Below are 23,349 nucleotides of genomic sequence, written 5' to 3'. Positions count from 1 at the left end.
GGTACTTCCTTCAGGGCAGTCAAAGCTTAATTATGGAAGAATAGTGGTTCTTCTTAAAAACAAATCCTGAGTTCTTGCCCCCTGCCAAAATCTATTCAGGTCTTCTGTAATCAAGGAAGCCATCTGTGTAAGGTACTTCACTTGGACTGGCTCAATTGCAAGCAGGATGTACAGGTCCATCCAGTTTAAATTTTCCAAGAGAACCTGGGTTTTTCATGGGTATCTTGTGCCTTTTAAAAATCCAACCCAACACTTTAAATATTACACTAGATGAAGTTGCATGCTTGTATGAAATTGTCATGGTTACTTTTTAAAGATTTTATCCACTTTTCAGAGAAAGAGCACAAGCAGGCTCCCCACTGAGCAGGGAGCCCAACCTGGGACTGGAGCCCAGGACCATGGGATCATGAGCTGAGCCAAAGGCAGAAGCTTAACCAACTGAGCCACCCAGGCATCCCTGTCACAGTTAATTTAATGTCAACCTGACTGAGCCTTGTGTCCAGATATTTGGTCAAACATTTTTCTGGATATTTCTGTAAAAGAGTTTTTTGGAGAGATAACATTTAAACTGAAGGAGTTTTCAGTAAAGCTTATTATTCTCTATAAGGTGGGTTACCCTCATGCAATCAGTTGAAGACCTTAACAGAAAAAGACTAACTTCCCTGGAAGAGGACTTTTTTTTTTCTTTTAAAGATTTTATTTTTAAGTAATCTCTACACCCAACATGGGCTCAAATTTATAATCCCAAGATCAAGAGTTGCATTCACACAGTACTGAGCCAGCCAGGTGCCCCGAGAGGAAATTCTGCTAACAAGACAGATTTGGCAGAGAATGGAACGGCAATTTTTCCCTGGGTCTCCAGCCTTCAGCACTACCCCCATCACATTTTGGACCTGTCTCACCTCCACAACCACGTGAGCTAATTCCTTAAAACAAATCTTGTCTATATACGTATCTGGTTGGTTGTTCCTCTGCAGAACCCAAATACAGAAACTGAACAGTTATCTTGCCTCTGCCACTCAACGTACTCATGCACTAAGACCCAGCTAGCTGAAACCTTTTTATGATGGGGCAATTTGTGCTCCTCTCCCAGGACAGGAAAGGGTTTTTTCTCCTCATTCATATAAAATCCTCAAATACTTTAAATGAGAAAGACAAATTTAATAAATCAGTTATTTTCTACCTAGACCTTGCTGCTAACGATAACATTTGATTTGTGATGTATTTTACTTCAGAAAAAAAATCATTTAAGACTTGCCAGAAACCAAAATGTTTTTAGCTTACTGAATCCGAAAACAATACAAGAGGTTCTATTCCCATTTCCTCCAAAAAAACGAAGACAGTTAAGTTTATAATTTATAGCAGAGATTTGAACCAAGGATTTGAAATCATTTTATGAACACTGAACTCCTGTTTTCACCTTCCCAAAGGTGGAAAGCCTTAATTTTCCATAAATACAGGATAATATCTGATTTATCAATGGATAAAAAACAAAACAAAACAAAAAACAATGAAATGCAAGTACAGGGAATAAACTGCGCAGTCATAAAGATTTAATTATATATCCATACTTAAGCAGCTATTGCATGGTTATTAAAGAGTGTCAAGATAGGCCCCGTCACATAAACTTAGAGGAAAAAAGTTCTTTAAGGTTCCAGCAAATCAACAGTTTAACATTAGGGATATACAGGACATCTAATGTTATGGTGAGGACTAATTTAGGCAGTAGCTTTGTTCTATGAAAGGATATAGAACACCCACAGCAATTTTTCAAGAATCCATAGACTTTCTTGTAACTATTCTAGTTTTTAAATATTGGTTTAAAAACTACAGTACACCTAATCACAAAAAGTCTAGCACTCAAACGGACCACCAGTTTACAACCTCTACTTTACAGCATTCTTCTAATACCAGAGTGGTATTCCAAAAATGACCAAACTAGGACTAAAACATTCAGCCACTATCTTTTCTCTGCCCCAATTCAAAGCCCTAGGAACGAAGTCATTACATTTTATGTGGCTAACAGCATTTCACTATTCATAATATAAATTTGATTCACTGATTCAACTACAAATCAGAGCCATCTTTTAGTCCATTCCTACTAAAATTCCAGAATTAAGGAATATTTCCATATTCCGTCTTAGAAGCTATTACATTTCATATATTCTACTTTTATTTTAGTCTAAACAAAACTAGTATTGGTCAAGAGCAAACTTATCAAGGCCAAATTTTAGTTTTAGATCACAGTTCTGAAGGACAAAAATAACCTCTTGGACTTCACTGTGTACACACTACTGGTTTTCCTCATGATTAATTATCACTCATGAAGAAAACCAATTTTACTGCTTTAAAGTAAGGAAAACTAAAAGTGCACTTCTTCCTTTTTTAATTAAAAAAAAAATTACCAACAAGGTCCAGACCTAGTAATCAAAAATTAAATAAACCCTTAAAATCTAAAAACAAGAAAGAGGCTAAATCACACACATATTTTGATGAAACAAACTAATCCTGGACTATTTCTCAAATAAAAAAGTAAGCACAATTATTATATTCCATGTTTCAGAGACGAGGCATTAAGGATTCATGCCATAAGTTTATTTACAAACATATTGAGTATGTTGAATTCAAGAGTTTGATCCGTTTTTCAAAGAGACTGCGCCTCTTAAAATGTTCCTTTCCACATCTGCAAATAAAGACAAAAAGTTATTTGCATTAAAATGTCAGTCATTAAAAAGAAATCAGTTTCATTAACGTATTGTTTATCAGTTCATGACTGGTACATCAGAAAGCGTTTACAGTATCATGACTTTATTCATACTGATTTGCTTCATCACATGCACCAAAGTCTTTCTATTGTAGGTCGCTTGGTAAATCAATTCCCTTATAAATGAAGACAAATGAAGTCTTTTCTTCTCAAAGATATTTTTGGAATTTATCCTAATCAGCCCACAGAGCTGCCCATAATGTCGCTTTGAGGAAAATTCTGATTACAATCAATAATAAAGGAAATAAATCTTTTCTTCTCACACAAAGTAACCACTAACTTTCCAACACACAAGACTGGTTTCAGCATTTATTGCCCTCAAGATCATCTAACCAGAACTCTAGGTGGTTAGGAGTGTGAACTCTGGAACAAGATGGTAAAAATCCTGGTCCACCATCACTAGCTATGAGATATTGGGCAACTTAACATCTTTATGTCTTAGATTGGGTTAAGCCACCCACCTCACAGGTTTGCTAGGTAACAAAATGAGATTATTAATATAAAGTGTGCCTAACAAACAGTAGTATCCAATCAAAACTGGTTTTGAGAGAAAGAAACATCTGTTCATAGGTTTATCAACCTGTCTCCACCGATGCCATATCAATCAGCCCTACATACTGTGTGTGTGAGATTGGGGTTGTGGGGAGGGGAGGAAGAAAGAAATATAAGGGAAAACATTGCTTTGGGATGATTAGAAATCCATTAATTACCTGTTTGATGGATCAAGTAAAACATCCTTACTTCTTAAGCAGTTGATGTCTTACTATAAAAAAAGGTGCAGCAAATCCAGATCCAAAGTACAAAGTCATCATAACTAGTAATCGCCACTTGTTTTCCACTGAAAATGGCAAATTCTGTTGGGGAAAGAGAGCAAGCAACAAAAATAGAACTTCAAATCATCTGATGCTAGATAATTTTTTTTATGTAATCAGGTTATGTATGCCATATATCATTCTTCTTTTTTTTTTTTTTTTTTTTTTTACAGATCTTATTTATTTATTTGACAGACAGAGATCACAAACAAGCAGGGGGGGGGGGCGGCAGCAAGCTCCCTGCTGAGCAGAGAGCCCCATTCCGGGCTGGATGCCAGGACCCTGAGATCATGACCTGAGCCTAAGGCAGAGGCTTTAAACCACTGAGCCATCCAGGTGCCCCCATCTTTTTAAACATTTTTACATTCTACATCCCATGATCTAGAAACTAGCCACCTGGTAAAGGCACGGGCAATGTTAACTGCATTATGAAGTTTTGACTTTTTCACAACCAAGAAGGCCTACCATGTACACGTTTTCTCAGCCCTTTACTACTAGGCCACGATCACTAGAGTACTTACTTCTAATTACTCGATTTAATCTATTTACACCTGAAGCTAAACCCAACCTGAACTAAGAGGTTTAATACTTCTAATTTAGTCAAGTGCTTAGATAAGACTGGACCACAGCTATAGGCCTCACATCCTCATTGTTTCCAATGACCTTCTCTACGAGTCCGGTGACCTCTAGCTCAGCTTTAAGCCACAAATATCTGCAGCCCTGGCCTCAAGGACCCTCCAGATCGTGGGGGGCCCAGAGGGGAACACTAGGGCGAGGTAGGGTCTACGGCTCTTCCTACTCATTCTTTTCCACCGTGACGGAGTGCTGCCAGGGTCCTGTGCTTTGGCCTGGTTCCAGGGGAAAGTGGAATGCTACTTGACAACCCAGCTCACATTTTCGGCTTCCCGCCTCCCTTTCCAGTCCACAGGAGGCCTTGGGGTTCGGCTAGTCGCAGCCAGGTACCCCCTCCCCCAACGAAGCTGGGCCCCTTACACACTAACCTTTCCTGGGCCCTCCTCATAGTGGCTCCTACGGACCACAGAGGTTGTGAACCTCCGGATGCTCTGTCCCAACATACCGCCGTTGGAGGTTCTGCGAAAAGCACAGAGCCCAAAGACGGTACAAACGGCAGCACCACGAAGCCCTCCTCTTTTCACGACCTTGTTCCTCGGCGCGTAGGAGCCGAAAGGGAAGATGGGAAACGGGGAGCGACCGCAGAAGATGAGACAAGATGGTGGGATCCGAGGATTGTGGGAATTGTAGTTTAGAACATAGTACGACCTTATCGGCTCTGAAGGATTATGGGAAATGTAGTCTGACGCGCAAGCCGGACACAGGGGGGTTGTAAGGGCAGTGGTGGCGGGGGTGTGTTGGGGTCTCTGGAAGGACAAGAACCTACCGCGTTTCTTATCCGCAATGATTTATTCAAACCTGAATTCTTGTCAGGATTTTTGGGATCGGATTCCAGAACGATTTTACTGAATCTAGTGACGCAGTTTCACCTAGTTTATGAAACACAAAAATAAGTCAATAAACCTTTCCCTTTTCTTTTTTGGTAATTTTTTTTTTTTTTTAATATGCTCGCTACTTGTAATTTGCAGTACTCTGCCAGCGCTGAGAGAGATGTATGCTGTGATCTTATCCGAGGAAACAAAGTGTAAACACAAGTAACCAAATAATAAGCAGTACAAAAAATGTCAGGAAACCTAGTTGAAGTGCTAAGGGAAGGATTCCTGAAAATATAGGTCACTGAATAGATCAGAATTAAGACAGGGCAGAGCAAATTGAAGGCCGGTATGGGTATGACATATTCGGAGCATGAAAGAGAAAAGCAGCCGCTCACATCTGGAGTTAGCCTGGATTGGGAATTGGTGTTGTGAATGTAAACAATTTCACAGAACATCAGCATCAGACAAAGTCACTCTGTTCACAATGGTTCAAGAAAAAAGGGTAACGTCCCTCCTTTATCGTGTCTGACCACAGACAAAAATGAACATTGTTCAAGTAACAAAAATGACCAACATCACCATATCTAGTCTAAAACGATGAGTTCTGCCTCTTTACCAATTACCATCTTAACCTTGGATTAGTCTTTCTTCCAAGTGGAATTTAATAAGATAGACAAGTAACAGAAAACAAGCCCAAATCTTGTAAGTCTTGACATCTTTTTTTTTTTTTTTGCTGAGATGCCCATGGTTCCTCACAGTATTCTGTCTCCCTTAATGCAGTGAGTAATAAGCCCAGCTTGTTTAATTTTAAGTGTGTTCCTGGTGATCTTTTGACTGGTGGGAATCAGGAAGAAAGCAGTGATGCATAAGGCTGGAAAGTGGTATTAAATGAGATTTGTGAAGGGCCCTGCTAACCTAAAGTTTATGTCACTCATCTGTGGGAGAGCATATATTGCCTCAGATGGCTCATTTATACAGCAACACTAAACGAAGTCTTGCTTTGAAAACTGGGTATAAAATATATGCTTTCATCTTATTTAACTTTCGATAGAGAAAAGTCATGCTTCTCCATCCCCAACCCACTTTAAAAAATTAGAAAGTTTCATTGCTATAAGTAACTTCTGATTAAGTAGAGATGTGTGTAATAATGCATTATAATTGGTGTCCTCCTAATAGAGGTTATAGGACATTAACTTTTCTTAAATGTCTCTCAAGGCTTTTATATAGTAGAGGATTTTGATTTAACTATAATTGGGAAACATTTTCACATTTAGTATTTCTGGATTGTCCTTTTCAGTCTAATGTAAATATTTTTTGCAAGATTGCAGGGTTCTTATCTCATGGAGTCAAAGAATGAATCTCAAGGACACAAAAGGGTGAAGTGAAGTGAAAGCTTAGTAAGTTAAGGTGAGAACAGAAAGTGAAAGCTGTCAGTCCCAAATGGGATGCCACTGAGGGACTTTAGGGCCTTTTTTATTGAAAATGTGACCCTGAAGCTAGTTGCCTTAAGATTCTTACGCCGTCTTGCTTTGAGTAAGGACTACTGATAACACCCTTAATGACTTACTTCTTTGGTCTGGTCATTTTCTGTGATAACAATGTAGCCTCCAAAGAAAAATAGTCCCTAACATCCAGGGCCAGGTGGTCTAGCCTATTCCTTTATCTCTTGTTCATTCTGTCTTAGTGCTTCCGCCTGCCAGGGACAGTTTCAGAGTCTAGGCAGCAACAACCCCCACCCACCATCTCTCCTTGCCTATACTTATCTTAACCCTTTCCTTACTCAATGTCTCCTATATATTTGTTTCATTGTAACTTCTAGTTCATACTATTTGAGTCTCCACTGTGTATCTGGCTTTCAGCTAACTCCAAAGGGAACTTCAGGATAGACTCTAGTATGTGACTTCAAAACTTTTCAGTCTTTCCATGGGCCCTGGGACAAATTAAAGATAGCTGCAAATCTTTTTATCAAGACAAAGTCTATGCCTTCTCTCACCAAATGTAGGTGGACTCTCTGCGTTTTTGTTTTTAAGATTTTATTTTACAGAGAGAGATACAGTGAGAGAGGGAACACAAGCAGAGGGAGTGGGAGGGGAAAAGCAGGCTTCCGGCCCAGTAGGGAGCCCAATGCAGGGCTTGATCCCAGGACTCTGGGATCTGTCTGTCTTAAGTGTTTGAAGGCAGACACTTAACGACTGAGCCACCCAGGCACCCTGGACTCTCTCTGACCAAGAGAATGTGTTGTAAGTGACTCTGTGCCAGTGCCCTGCCCATGTCTTATACTGGCAGCCTCCTTTCCTATCTTTTTTTTTTTTAATTATTTTTAAAGATTTTATTTATTTATTTGGCAGACAGAGATCACAAGTAGGCAGAGAAGCAGGCAGAGAGAGAGGAGGAAGCAGGCTCCCTGCTGAGCAGAGAGCCCGACGCGGGGCTCGATCCCAGGAACCTGGGAACATGACCTGAGCTGAAGGCAGAGGCTTTAACCCACTGAGCCACCCAGGCGCCCCTCCTTTCCTATCTTTTGGAGCATCTGCCCTTGTAACCCTGAGTATTCATGTAAGATGTTTGACTACTCTGCTGGAGAGGCTTCCTGGAGAGTCTCCAGGAGTGCACCAAAAGGAGGTCGAGGGCAGCTCAGGTGTCAGGCATGTGAGTGAAGCTATCTTGGACCCTTCAGCTCAGTCCAGCTGCCAGCTGAGTATCAGTGAGCGGCCCCAGTCAATGCTACTTAGAGTCTGGGAAGCAGAGTGGTTCCCTTGATGGTGATGTAGCAGCAGGCCTGATTCGCGGAGTGCTAAATATCCTCAGAAATGCATTCTGTGGCTTTCGGATGTTCCTAATAACTTAGAAGGTAAATTGGAATGTGACTGAAAGTTGATGAGAAAAGCACTTGGGTGGCTCAGTCACTTAAGCATCTGACTTGGGCTCAGGTTATGATCTCACAATCTTGGGAACAGAAAAGAAAGTTGCAGAGATCTCTTATTCCCTCCATGATTACTTACCTTTTTATTAATGTCTAGATACCACCTGCAGAACACATTGTCTTAAAAGTGTTTTTGGGGGCGCCTGGGTGGCTCAGTGGGTTAAAGCCTCTGCTTTCGGCTCAGGTCAGATCCCAGGGTCCTGGGATCGGGCCCCGCATAGGGCTCTCTGCTCAGCAGGGATCCTGCTTTCCTTCCTCTCTCTCTGCCTGCCTCTCTGCCTACTTGTGATCTCCGCCTGTCAAATAAATTAAAAAAAAAAAAAAATGTTTTTGTTAGGGGCGCCTGGGTGGCTCAGTGGGTTAAAGCCTCTGCCTTCGGCTCAGGTCATGATCCCAGGGTCCTAGTATCAGGCCCCACATTGGGCTCTCACCTCGGCAGGGAGCCTGCTTCCTTCTCTCTCTCTCTGCCTGCCTCTCTGCCTACTTGTGATCTCTGTCTGCCAAATAAATAAATAAAATCTTAAAAAAAAAAAAGTGTTTTTGTTAGAAAGCAAACTGAACATTAGGGGAAACTTCATATTAGTTTCCATATTATTTTTCTTAATTGCTAACTAATAACTAATATATTAAATAGCTAACATACCCTGAGTTTAGTGGTTTTAAATTAATCTCAGTCTCTTAAAATTTGCTATGGAGTGAAGAAAAAGTTTAAAGAAATTTGGTAATTTTCTACTTTTGAACAGGTACTGTGGTAAATTAAAGATGGTCATAATATCTTTGTAAGTCTTCCTGTGAGAGGTGTGATCTAAGTCCCCTCCTCTTGACTTTAGTGACCTGCTTGACCAATAGAATGCAACAGAGTAACCTCCTGAGACTTCTGAGGCTGGCTTATCAAAAGCCTTGCAGTTTCCATTCAGACAAATTGGAATGTCTTTTTGAGAGAAGTCAGTCACCATGTTAAGAAGTTTAACTACCCCCAGAATACTAGGACTATAAGGGCGCCCAAGCTAACCATTTAGAGAAGCCACATGGGGGAAAGGCAGGGAAGATGAGGGGGAAAAGAAAGGCCAGATCAGCCCCTAGCTCTTCTTGCCATCCCTCAGCCTGGGCACCAGATATAGGAATAAAGAAGCCTTCAGATGACTCCAGCTACTGTTATGATTTGCCTACAGTTTTATGAGTTACATTAAACAAGAATTACCCAGCTGAATCCATCAGCCTCCAGAACTATAAGAGAAAATAATAAATGATTGTTTTAAGCTGCTAAATTTTGGGGTAGGTTGTTATACAGAAATACAAACCTGGAACTGGTATCATACCATACATAGTTTCTTATACATGTAGCCTAACAATCTAAATCCGGTCATAATACTTGGCAAGAAAAATGTGAATCATCCTAGAGAAACTTTTGATTCAGTATGATACTCTTCTGCTATAAAATGAATTTCAAGAGAAATGAGACATTTCGCATATTGGTACAAAATAGAAAACATCTTTAGGGACATGAGGTTTATTCCAAAGTTATATTTTAAAAATAAAATCCAATTATTTTAAGTAGTGAGTAGGGTGTATATCACAGAGTGAGCAATGTACTTTCTAGACCCACACGAGTCTTTGGAGACTGAAATTACATTATATAGAACAGTATTTCTAAAAATTAAAGTACAATATTTGTCATTTCTCTCAACAGCTACTATATAGGGTTTTAAGAACTAGGGTAGAGTTTATTTAGAAATAGATTGTTTAGTGAAGAAATTATGTTTCTGTCCTACATTGAAAAACTCAAGTTAATATGTTTCTTTTGGTCTCAAGTTTTTAGAATTTCTCATGCTGCAGAATTAAAGTCAGAACTCTGTGTTAGCTTTTATTTGAAATTTTACATTTGTAGGGGGAAAAAAAAACCACCTGGTTTTAGGAAAAGACAAAATGTAATTCCCGTGTGGCAATGAGGGTTGGAAAATATTCTGCCAACCTTCTGAATGATTTAGTGATGACCAACCGGATGAAAAGTTCTGCCAAAAAAAGGCTTATTCGATCAAGCTGTATATTTTACTCTTCCGTTTGTTTCATTACTTTTGAATACCATTTTTTCCCTCTTAAAAGTCTTTCATGTTTCTTATTCCATTTTTATTGTAGGTTTAAAAATGATTCATTTTTTGGGATAGAATCACTCATAGTGGGTAAGGGACAGTCAAGGGTAGGTAGAGAGAGACAGGTAGGGGACGACATGACTAAGGTCACGCAGTGGGCTAAGTAACCAGGATCACCGAAATCCCAGATGTGGAGAAATTTTATAGGCAAATCCACCTTGTTTGCTCTAAATATGAATGAGATATTTTCATATTTACAAATCCACCTTGTTTGTCTTAAATGTTGTAGACAAGATATTTACCAAGTTCCCTGGTCAGTTTTCTATAAAAGACTGACCATAAAAGCCTTCAATGGCAACCCATTTGGGACCCCTCTCACTTTAGTAGAGCTCCTTTTCTTTCCTTTCTGTTCTCACCTTCACTTACTAAACTTTCCCTTCACCCTTTTGTTGGCAAGATTCATTCTTCAACTCTGTGAGACAAGCAGCCTACAACCCTACAACAGTAATATTTGTCACTGAGAATTGCCAAGTATAGGTAGGTACATTTTTTACAAAATGAATGCAGAAACTAACATTTCTTAATTTGAAAATCACTGATTCTAGTTGTATTTATGTTCCATCTCCATCCTGACTTAAATTGCACTGGAACTTGTTATTGCCTTGAACAGGTTTCTTTAAATTCCCCCATGGCATCTCTTGGTTGTTTCTCTAACTGGGATACCAAGTGATTAAATAATTTTATTTACTTATTTTAGGGAAACATAATTTAAATGAGAAAGGAGATGATGAAAATCAATTTGATGCATCATTCTAAAAAGAAGTTCTTTTTTTTGCTAGAGTAGAAGAAAAACAGAGGAGTTACATGATAGTAGAACCAACTTTATTACATTACATGTGTTGATTGTAAAAAATTTTGCAAATAAGAACCACCTGGAAATCTTGATTTATGACCAGGCCCATTACTGCTGATCATTGCATATAAGCTGCTACTCTGTTTTGACCATTCAGGTGAGACTGAAGGAATCAGATCAAAGGCACTTTGTTCCTCTACACAATGGGCTGGCAACTATATGGTTAATACTGTCCATCAAGGTATGTTTGCTTATGCTGTGAGAGTTTTTGTGTTTGGCTTTTCAGTCTGAATTTACAATTAAGAAAAATGTGTGTTTCTTGAGGATATTTATGCAGTTTGAGTAAATTATTACCAAACTCACCAAATGGTGAGTTTAAACATTTCAACTAATTATAAAATTATTACACAAAATGGGTTAGGCTTAAATTTCCAGTTCTCTTTACATCTCTGAATTTAAGTTAGACCCTCACGGAGCAGCATTCTAAAACTGTATCATTGAATGTGAGTTATGCTCAACATCATCTTAATACTTTGTACTAAGGGATTTTATAAATGATCAGACTCATGAATTTCATTGCAGGGTTTACTGTGGAGATTTTTTTTTCCTTTGAGGATGTGTTTCAATATATTTCACATTGTCATTTTTATGAGGGCCCACAGGACAAATTTTTCTCCGGTCTTAACTAGAATAAACATGCTTCTCCTAGGTAGCTGATTTGCTTTCGCCTTATGAGTACTGTGAATAACAGACTTCATTGTAATTTTCTTCTTATGCTATGTTCCTAGGATGCTTAGAGCCAAATGTGTGACCCACCTTTAGTGGAGACGATGGATCTCTTATGCTTACTTCACTCCCAGCTCCATCTGCTTTTCTAAATTTATTTTCCCTCGTTTCACTTTCCTCCCCAATTTTAAATTTATCTTGTTATACAGTATGTGCCTTTGTTCTATACCTCAAATGTCTTCTGGAGCATGTAAATAACCTAATAAATCATACATTTTTTTTCCACATAGCAAGTTGTTGTAAAATTACTTACTTTATAGTTTTTCTCTTCTTTGCTTTATGGAGCCTGGGCTAGATAGGGTAATTAAAGCTAGCTAACATAACAAATAATCCCAAAATTTTAATGGCTTACTACGATAAAGATTTTTTTTTCTCACTCTATGACAGTCTTAATCAGATGTTCAGCATGTGATCTTCCACATGGTAATTCAAGAGTCATCATCTTCTTGTGCTCCACTCAGTCCTCTGGACTGACCCTGCCTGCCACCATGCGAAGAAAGAGAAAGTAGAGGCTCACACACAGTTGTTCGGTAGGTCAGAAGCACTGCTTGTACCCAAATGCTATTTTCCGAATCAGTCATGTGCTACCGCCTAGATGCAGGGGCTCTGAGGACTTGAGATGTCTGTGTGTCCTAGAGGAAGTCAGAAATGGTTTGGTTGCACATATAGCGGCCTCTCTGTGGAGACCTAGATTCTTGCTGAAATCTTAGAGAGTGCCTCCATAAGAATTCAATTCCAGGGGTTATATATACTCTCAGAACTTTGCTAAAGTGGTTGCAAAATGTCATAATTGTTCTAGAATTTCTTATTCTTGCACATGTCCTCAGAGGTCCACACTCCAGGCAATATATTACCCAGAATCAGACTGACATGGATTCAAATTCACAATCTACCCTAATTATTTAGCTTTGGGCAAGCTGCATGACCTTTTCTCATCTTTCAAATGGGGCAATAAAGCTACCTACTTTATGCGGCTACAAGAAGGGTTAACTGAAATATTTGCTGCCTCAAAGTGTTACATTAGCAAATTCCCTGTGACTCTCCACATGTCACTTTTTAATTAAGTTTTTTTCAATGGTCTGAAGTACGTAGGTCTGAAATACAAAGAATTTAATGCTCTACTAGAATGTAAGCTCTCTGAGGGCAGCAAGTTTTGTTTTTTTCTTATCCCTTACATATCCATCCTAAGAATCCTTCATAGAGACACTCCTTGAAGTGTTGGCTGAAAACAATGGACACATTATGTGGCAGTTTCAATTTAAATACAAATGCTATGTTTTGAGTGTGAGATTACGATTTAGTTTTTAAAATCCACATTACTGAAGTGTTAGTAATGTGCAATAAAACATGTCTATTTTGAGCAGACTCTTTAATGAGTTTGATCACTGTATACACTTTAACCAATGCCACAATTAAGATATAGAACATCTCAATCACCCATAATTTACTTTTAGCAATGAAATAATTCTTTATGAGGATTGACTTGTTAATTGCCTCTGAGCACCCTGAACTTTGATGCCTGGATATTCATATTTAAAACCAAAACAGCATTCAGTCCTATTAATTTGGCTCTTCTGCAAAGTTTTTTCAACAGGGGACCACTTACATTATGGGCTAGATAATTTTTTGTTGAGGTAATGTCCTGCATTATAGGATGCTTAGCTACATTTTTGCCATCTATCCACTAGATTCTAGTAGCACTTCCCCTCCCAAGTTGTGATAACCAAATTTGTCTGCAGATGTTATCAAAGGTGCCCTCTGCTGGCAAAATTGTTCTAGTTGAAAACCACTGCCCTATGGCTATCTCTTCAGAGGCATAAGTCAGCAGAACATAGACTTGGTCTGAGCCAGTCCTTCTGCACTCACTGAGATCCACCTGGAGAACTGAAATGACTCACCCTTCTCAACGAGGGAAGGGCCAACTGCCTTAGGATTGTGCGGTCTGCTGGCAGACTGCCCACTCCCTTTTCTGTCAATAGAGTGTGCTACCTACTGCCTGTAGTGTTGAACATTTATAAGCTTCCATTGATCCTCCCCTCTGTTCCACTCTGCGTGGAGGGCAGATGGGAAGTGACATTAACGCTTGCTTTTGTTTTATTCCTGTCTTGTGAATCTGTGTTCTCTGAGAGCCACTCATTTAGAAGGTAATGAACCTATCCTTAGTTCTACCTTTAAAATAGACAATTAGTTTTTAATTAAATGAACATGTGTGCTTAGCACTGTATCTGGCAAGTAGCAATGCTCAATACATAGCAGATATTATCGTTATTTCCATACCACTGTTTGTCTGTGCTATTTTTCCCCTCTTGTGGGATCACTCCTACCTTCCTCATACTTGCTGCACTGTCTCTGTTTGTATCATCAGCTTTGGTATTAAGTTTGCAAAATCTGTGTGCATACGTCCCAGCAATACCTTGTCAAGCCACCCACGTCATCAAGGCACTCCTACCCTCCTGGCCTCTTGGGTCACTGATCACACATTTCCCAGCTCTTCATGGAGCATTTTAGAAAATCAGTTCCTTAGGGAATTCTATCATCATTTGACTGGGAAGGAAGTTCTTTCTTGACTGGTTCCACAAGGAAGACTATCCTCTGAAGGAAAAACCCCAGACATTCTATCTCTGATAGTCTCCTAGTTTTCTCACTGCTCTTGTCTGGAAGAGCTACGGAGTTCTGTTATCAGGCCTCATGCACTTTATGACTAACAAGGGTAAACAGAGCATCAGATTAAAAACATCTACTACAGTTCATTACAGATAAATAATATAACTGTTAAAAAGAGAATATAAACTTAAAATGTGAGAGAGAATACATCTCTTACCAAATGAGGACATCAGAATATCATTCATTTATCGTGAGGAGAAGAACCTGAATTATGCAAAAAACCTTGAGTGAGAGGACTACTGAAGTGTAGGTTATTATTATTATTACTGTATTATCTGTAGATGTATAGGTTATTACCAATTTGGGAAAGTTTTGAAGTCATTGCTGAACAAGTCTGAATTTTATATTTTCATGCCACAGCTATCAGCGTTAACATGTCTTTTGACACTCAGTATTCAGGGATGCAAGATCCAAAATCCCTAGTACTCAACCTATTGTATCACCTGGTATTTTCCAAAGTCTTCTCAGAAGCTCATGAGCTGAATGGAGGTGTTTTTTTTTCTTCCTCTTTCTCTTTGCATTCCTGCTGTAGAAATCTTACCGTGAAGGAAAGAAACGATGGGAGAGGGCAGAATTAAAGGTAATTTATGTTAATAAAAAAAACAGGTGATGAATTAAAAGTTATTTTCCCAGGACACAGTTTTTTACTATGTGAAGTGAAATAACTGATGTGAATTATATCCACTTCTCAGAGCAGTCCTGTGCATATATTGGGGAAGCAGACAAACCTGACTACAGGGGAATAAAAAATATCCCAGTTACTTTCCCATGATTCTCAAAAGGAGAGTAAAATCTTTGTTTTTAAACTTAGAGACAAAGGCTTAGATACACATTAAGAACAGATGTAAGAATTTGACTTAAATTTACAATCCAAGAACTTTCTAGAAGGCAAGATTACCTAGGAAAGGTTGGGGGGGTGGTGATTCCTGGAAGGGCAAGGGATTAAAAAGAATGGTTAGATCAACAGGCAAGATGTATCAAACATATACCTAACTGCATAATTTTGTTCTGGACAAGATTTTTTCCTTTCTCTCTCTCTCTCTCTCATGGGAACTGTGAAAATTTGGTGGAAATATACAGATCCAATGTTAAAAATCATTTTGCAACTTTAAATGATTGTAATTCTAGGAAAGGAATGACAGAAACAGGAGTTAAAGATTAAGGATACCAAATTAAAATATATCAGGAAAATAAGATGCTAGATTCCAAAGTTTGAATCATAAAAACTAAAAAGGTCTAACAGGTCATTTGATAATGATACTGAGACAAAGTTCGCATTCCTTTCCCTCTTAGATGCCAAACTGGTCATCTTCTTTTTTTAAAGATTTTTTTTTTTTCATTTATTTGACAGATCACAAGTAGGCAGAGAGGCAGGCAGAGAGAGAGAGGAGGAGGAGGCAGGCTCCCTGCTGAGCAGGGAGCCCGATGCGGGACTCGATCCCAGGACCATGAGATCATGACCTGAGCCGAAGGCAGAGGATTCAACCACTGAGCCACCCAGGTGCCCCTGGTCATCTTCTTTTTGAAAGCAATGCCCTCCACCTTCTGTACTCAACCTGATTTCTGTCAATGCTGCCATCATTGAAGAGTTTTAATAAGCTCCCCTATGAAGTCATAAAAGCACTACAGACAGTGTGTGTAAAAGTGAATGTGTTAATGTTGGCACAACTCCATCCCGCACCACAAATCTACTCTTCCTCCCAATTTTCTTTGCACTGATGTCATTTCATTTTCTGGTCATCCCAGTCCAGAATCTGAGACTTGTCTTTCAACTTCTTTTTTCTCTCTTTTCAAGGGGCTTGGCATTTAACAGGATAGGGTGAAAAGAAATAAAAACCCAAAATGTTTTAAATATGTACAAGCAGGAAGGGTCTAGACACCATGCTGAAAACTTTTTCCCTCCTCCATGCACGCAGAGCTGTTCAGTGTTGCAGTGCTGACTGTTTTAAGTGAGTATCTCAGGGATGACAATAGCGGGTTATTTCTCTCTAAGTGGAAGGATGAAAGAAAAATGTGCCCTCTGCATTGCTCTATGAAAGTTAAAAACTTTACACTTGACTTTCTAGCCTCTGATTTCAAGGTCACACCTGGTTCTATATGTGCACAGTACCTACATTAAATACAACTCTTAGATAGAAAAATGGTGCCCTTAGTTTTTTTTTTTTAAAAGATTTTATTTATTAATTTGAGACAGAGTGAACAAGAGAGAGAGAGAGAACAAGCCTGGGATGGGGGGTTGCAGAGGGAATGGGAGAAGCAGACATCCCACTGAGAGGGGAGCCCCAAGTGGGGCTCGATCCTGGGGCTCCAGGACCATGACATGAGCCAAAGGCTGACACTTAACCTCCTGAGCCACTCAGGTGTCCCAGTCTTCTAGTTTCTGAGCTCTACTCCTGTTCCTACCACACTGTGACTCTTCCCTTCTGCATGTTCTTCTCCAGGACTCAAGAAACACTCTCTCTCTGGGGAAAATGGGCTTTCATGAGATCTAAAATTAATATCTTTTTAAAAAAATAAACACTTGACATTATATGGGAAGGCTAATGTCTTGGAAGACTTTGCAAGTTAGCAAGAATCAAAGCCTAACTAAAAGAAATGACGCTTCTACAGAGAATTTCAGACAACATGAAGAAGAGGAAGATTGTTTGTTTTGTTTAATTAGGACAGGCTATTACGGATGAAATTAAAAATATTCAGGTGATTTCTGTACCATGTACATTTTATGAAATCATGGAAGTTTCTAGATAAGTTTCTTTCCTGGGCATATGTGCAACTATATAATTTACATATTATATCTTAGATTATAATTTTTCTTGGTATTTGAAATTAGAATATTCAGGAATAATTTTTAAGTAACAGTTTCAGTTCTTCCATATTGGTAGAAAGGTATGTTCAACTTGAAAATATAAGAAAACATGCTCTATTGTATTAATTTTTCATAAAATTTTATCATTCCTGGCAATATTAACTCCTTTTTATCCCTTTCAAACATATTAATGTACAAATATAATTTCAAAGAGAAATTTAAGGTGTTAGTGATTCTACTTGTGCATGTAGTACATAATGTTAGATGGTATATGATTTTATTAAGGTGGCAATTAAGATCATAAATAATGCAAGGAAAATGTGGATATGCCAGAAAAAACAGATGCAAAAATTTAAAATCAATTTTTCAAGAAAATGCTATATCATATCTTTAATAATGTGTGTATATTAAGCTTGGTTATAGTATACAAGATGATTTTAAGGACATAATCTTCAAATATCAAAAAGTAACCACAAGTCTTTTCCTTGTGAAATATTCAGATAACTGACACAAGGAAATAGATTGTGGCACAAGACTTAATGCTCCATTTCACTTCACTTTGGTGCTTGTAGCAATAAGCATATTATGAATTTTTAAAAGAATTTACAGGGACGTCTGGGTGGCTCAGGTCATGATCCCAGGGTTCTGGGTTGGAGTACCACACTGGGCTCCTTGCTCAGCAGGGAGCCTGCTTCTTCCTCTGCCTGCCTCTCCCCCTGCTTGTGAGCTCACTCTCTCTTTGGCATATAGATAAATAGAATCTTTAGAAAAGAAGATAATTTACAAAATAATGAACAAAAATTAAATCTAAAAATTCATTTAGAAAGAGGAAGTGATCAAACAACATAAAACAGTGGATTTTTCTTAAATAGGATACAATAATTTGAGACATTCACTCTTAACTAGGTATTTGTAAAATGGGAGTATATAGCATTTACCTTTTAGCATTACCTAAAATTTCACAACAAGGTATGGCTTTTCTTTGAAAAACAATTGGTCTATCAGAAACCAGTGCTACAGGTTTTAAGTTTGTTGATTTTCAGTTGCTAAGAAAAAAGGATATGTTGCTTAAACTTGTTTGCCCCTTCTTAAATTTTATTAACAAAATCTGTGATGTGTTTTGTGTACTTGAAAATAAGATAGGCTGACAGGTGCTTCAGTACCAAAAAAGAATAGAGTATGAAATTTTATCTTACTTATTAGCCTCATATTTTGTTTACTTAAAACAAACATTTATTTCCTTAAGTATGAGTAACTTTTTTTTAAAAGGAAGGGATGGATTAAGTAATTAAAACGTGAGTGGACTAAAGAAAAATTTCCCAAATTGTCTAAGTTTAAAAAATCAACTCCATTATGTTCATTAAATGTATACCGGTTTTAGGCAACACAGTGAGAACAGAGGTAATTTCAGGGCTTCTTTGAAGTTTATTCTTTTGCAGCAGAAGGTAGAAGAGAATGTTTTGTAAGATGTTCAACATTTAATTACTAAATTCTGATTTTTACTAATCAATACTTTTAGCCAATTGAATTAAAATGCTTATTTTATATTGTATAGTACACGGAACATGTCAGAACTAATAAAAATGTAAATGAAGGAAAGATAATAGCTAATATTACCTTAGCATTCTCTCTTTTTTTTTTTAAGATTTTATTTATTTATTTGACATACAGAGATCACAAGTAGGCAGAGAGGCAGGCAGAGAGAGAGAAGGAAGCAGGCTCCCCGCTGAGCAGACAGCCTGATGCAGAGATCAATCCCAGGACCCTAGGATCATGACCTGAGCTGAAGGCAGAGGCTTTAACCCACTGAGACACCCAGGCACCCCATTCTTTCTTTTTTTTTACTAGCACATTAAAAAATGCCCAGTTTGCTGTCTGTGAATATTCTTGCCTATGTATGCATAAATGGCACCAGAAATCATAAAGAATGACGGATGTTTTATTGGATTTTAATTATAGCTGTGTGTAACTTTGAACTATAAAATAATCTAGAGAGATTAAGCAAAAAATTAGCTACAGGAAGAAAAGCAGAATTTTTGTTAGTAGGAACATGTTTTATCTGCCAGCAATGCAGATTTCAGATTTTCTTGCTGATTATTAAATTCTCTCTTCTAAGGATAAAAGAGAAATGGATGTGGAGATACAAGCTGCAGCCAAAAAGAACTTTCAAATTGGTGAGACCACTAGTCCTCCCAGCCCAGTAGTCTGTCCCTGATAATGAAACCCAATCACTTTGTAGGAAGGCACGGACGTGGTTTTTAAACGTCAGGGTCTGCACGGATGTCATAATGAAATTTTATTCTGGAGTACATCTAACTTCTCTGGGCATAATGAAACAGTTGTTTACTGTTTGGGGTGGTTTTTTATGTATCAATATCTCACTGGAACAGAATTTGGTATTTGGAAGTGAGGTGCTGCCTTTGCTTTTGGGATCAGGCAGTGCCTTCCTGCGTGTGTTTCTGTTGTCACATGGCATTCTTCCTCTGTGTGCGTGTGTGTGTGTGTACCCAAATTTCCCTCTTTTTAAAAAAAAATATTTTTATTTACTTATTTGAGAGAGAGAATGAGAGAGAGAGAGAGAGCGTGAGAGGGCGGAGGGTCAGAGGGAGAAGCAGACTCCCTGCCGAGCAGGGAGCCGGGTAGAGGACTTGATTCCTGGACTCCAGGATCATGATCCGAGCTGAAGGTAGTTGCCCAACAAACTGAGCCACCCAGGCACCCAAATTTCCCTCTTTTTAAAAGGAAATCAGTTGTAGGAGTCTCAGCCTAATGGCCTCATCCTTAACTTGACTACATCTGCAAAGACCTTATTTCCAAATAAGGTCATATTCACAGGTACCGGGATGTCAATCTATTTGGGAGGCACAGTTTAAGCCATAAAAATGGAACACCAGGAAAGTGGAGGGGATCTGGCCAGGGCACCAACAGCACTGACTTCAAGAGGTGTCTAAATTCCCAGTTTCCTCCTGCCTTTGGTTTTTAGATATACCAAATTACTGACATACTGAACCATTTTCAGATTCCAATCTTCATGTCTTTGCCTATTGTTGCCTAAACCATGTATGTCCCTGGCATCCACTCCTTAGTGAAAGTTTCCTCACTTTAAGAAACACTGTTGTATCCTGAGAGCAGCCTTCCTTGACCTTCCCAGCGTCTATACCTATCACTCATTCCATTCCAGATGAGCTTGTTCATTAATTCATTCAAAACATTTTAATGCATATAATGTGATACAGTGCTAGATATAGTGCTAGGTATAGCTATCTGCTAGATACAGATACAGACCTAGGCTCTGAGGTAGTGTACAGCCAGGTAGAGTACACAAAATATAAATAATTCTAACAAAGTTCAACAAGTGATAAGGTAATCATAACATGCTGTGGTTACCGAAAGAAAGAACATCAAGCCTCAGCAGCGCTGAGATAAAAGGTATGACACTAGGCAGAAAGATCTTGACGCAAGATTGATTTACATTTTAAATGAAAAAAAAAAAAAGTTCTAAATCAATCTTTTAATAAAACACCTATGTTTGACTCTATAAATGTTCTCTACTAGTTGTTTAATTATTTTGTTAATTCAGTCATTGAATCATTCTTTAAATTCTACAGTTATTTCTGGAGTGAGGCACTGAGTTAAGTTCTGTTACACGTATGTCTGAGCTGTTTTAAAACAAACAGTAAGTATAGATAATGGAATAAAACATACTTACTGTCTTTAAAGTTAGTGTAGCTACTTTGTATTTTGAATTGTTGATAGATCTGTATTTATCTACAATTGATTAGTTCCCTAGAAAAAATTTTGTAAATCTGTAATTTATATATCTCAAAGTAGTCCATAAATATACCAGAGGTAATTTTCCTAAACAGACATTTTAGAATGCCTGCAATTAGAGTTACAAGTGATGACTATCTGCAATAGTAATTTTCTTGTCTTAATGGCAATAAGCTGCTCATTATTTTTAAAAAAGTGTGCCAACCATTATTCCTGTTTAGAATGCTGCCTTTTCTCCAGAAGCTGATTAAACACTCTACTTCCCACTGACAGTGCAGTAAAATGAGAGGGAAGATGCTAGCCTTCAAAGACTGACATTCCACACTGAATTTTGATGGATTTATTTTAATATTATTTCCTTAAAATAACAATTGTAGGGGTAAAATGCTTTACTTTTATATCTGTCCGTCAAAGGTTTCTATCCATTCATATTATTATTATTAATATTTTAATATTCTGTTTTAAAGTAATCTCTATATCCAATGTGGGGTTCAAACTCACAACCCTAAGATCAAGTTGCAAGTTCTGTCAAATGAACTAACCAGACACACCTCCAATCATATTATTAATACAAATGGAGACATAGTATTTCACGGGGACATCCAATCTCTTGTATCCATAATAATATAAAAGAGTAACATCAGTTGAATTCTTTTTACTATACCCCTGCCTTACATTTACAGAATACAGTAGTGAGGATGAAACAGAAATATCACATTGTTTAACAGGAGTCTTAGCTTTTTCTTTTTTAATATATCTAGAACAGGGTTTAGTCAAGTGTTTTTTGGGTCAAGTATCTTTATAGCCACATTAAATAAAAGAAACTGATACACAGTATTTTTTCTTTATTTTTTAAGATGACTTTTCAGAACCCTGAAATGCATAGAGGTGAGACATCAGAAATGAAAAGGTTTTCAGCTAGGCTTTTCTAAAAAAGTTATTCTGCTAAATATGGTTTTAGTTTTTTGATAGTCCATTAAACCTCTTTATGACAGTATCAACACTGACTCATTTTGGACATGAGAGAAGTCAGTGGTAACTGCTCAGGGCCTGTATATTAGTGGTAACTGCTTAAAAAACAGTAACAAAGACAGTACTACTGCGCACTTACCTGCTTCAACGGTGTATGCTACGGACAGGCCTTAGCTGTCTCATACAGTGTTTTTTCACTTGAAATATAAATGCTTTCCTCTTCCTCTACATTGTTTTTCTTTCTTTGTCCTTTTCCTTTTATTTTCCTTAAAATTCTTTTTGTGCACGTTATTATCGGGAATTCATTTGTGGTGTGGCTTACTGTATTCAGGTCATCAGATTGTGAGACTGCTTCCCTGAAACATTTTTGTGCTATTGTTTTAAAAATAATAATTAAAAAAAACAGTTGGCATTAATAAAAAAACAATGTGAAATTGAAAAAAAAAAAAGGTTCTGTTGTTCAAAGAACACTGATCTTTCCAGAACACTGATTGCTTAAAATTATTCTGCTCCTAAGTGGCAGAGCCTACATGAGTTTTGAACTCAGTTTAACTCCAGAGTCTGGGCTTTTAAATAAAAACCTATGGAACTTGCAATTTTATAGGTAGAGGAACTTCAGTACTTCTTTCATTGTTTTATTATAATAATTTCATTATTTCATCCCTTTACACACCCTTTGGAGCTGCCTCTAGGACTCCACTGCTTTTACTTTCATATTCTGGTACAATTTTATGGCAGAAACTTGTGTATATTGGGGATACAACTCTTGGGGTGCCTGGGTGGCTCAGTAGGTTAAGCATCTGTCTTGGGCTCAGTTCATGATCCCAGGGTCCTGGGATCGAGCCCCGCTCAGCAGGGAGTCTGCTTCTTCCTCCGCCCTTCTCCCTCCGCTCTTGCTTGCTTTCTCTCTCTCTCACGAAAATAAATAAAATCTTAAAAAAAAAAAAAAAAGGAATACAACTCTTTTGCCCAGTATCTGAGAAGATTTGGTCACTGGCACTCCATTAAGCTAATATGAATTGTCTCTCACTTTGTTATTGATATAGCTCATAAGGATCAATACAGTTGGGTATTATTAGTGCTCAAATGATGCAGGAAAGAGAAGTTGCAGCAGTCTATAATCTGGCAGAGTTCTACAATGACCACTCTCTAATGCCTTTCATCTAGAGTTCTTTTTTTTTTTTTTTAAGATTTTATTTATTACTTCAGAGATAGAGAGGGAGAGAGTGGGGGAAGGATAGTGGATGAGGAGAGAGAGAATCTCAAGCAGACTCAGCACTGAGCACAGAATCCAACATGGGGCATGATCTCACAGACCTGAGCTGAAACCAAGAGTCAGAGCCACCGAGTGAGCCACCCGGGTACCCCTGATTTAGAGTTCTTAATGAAGATACACATCATATAGCAGGATACCTTACAATCTTCAGCCCTAGGGTGTAGGGAGGGGGTATGGTGGGAAA

The 23,349-nt window shown here is 38.1% G+C and overlaps 1 protein-coding gene across 1 annotated transcript; it reads right to left on the bottom strand.

The window, feature by feature from the left end:
* Window positions 1-1,533: 1,533 nt before the first annotated feature.
* On the bottom strand, window positions 1,534-4,773 carry LOC111148335 (cytochrome c oxidase subunit 7C, mitochondrial). Its single transcript, XM_022504841.1, has 3 exons — window positions 4,578-4,773; window positions 3,475-3,618; window positions 1,534-2,683 (listed from the first exon to the last, which is right to left on the bottom strand). Exons 1-2 carry the CDS (start codon window positions 4,650-4,652, stop codon window positions 3,502-3,504), a joined length of 192 nt encoding a protein of 63 aa, XP_022360549.1. The 5' UTR covers window positions 4,653-4,773; the 3' UTR covers window positions 1,534-2,683; window positions 3,475-3,501.
* Between the last annotated feature and the right edge of the window lie 18,576 nt (window positions 4,774-23,349).

This window comes from Enhydra lutris, unplaced genomic scaffold, assembly GCF_002288905.1.
Source record: "Enhydra lutris kenyoni isolate GAN:26980312 unplaced genomic scaffold, ASM228890v2 scaffoldscaffold19, whole genome shotgun sequence".
Classification (NCBI taxonomy): Eukaryota; Metazoa; Chordata; class Mammalia; order Carnivora; family Mustelidae; genus Enhydra; species Enhydra lutris.
Note: the sequence above shows the minus strand (reverse complement) of the source record. Positions and strands in the feature narration are given on the sequence as shown.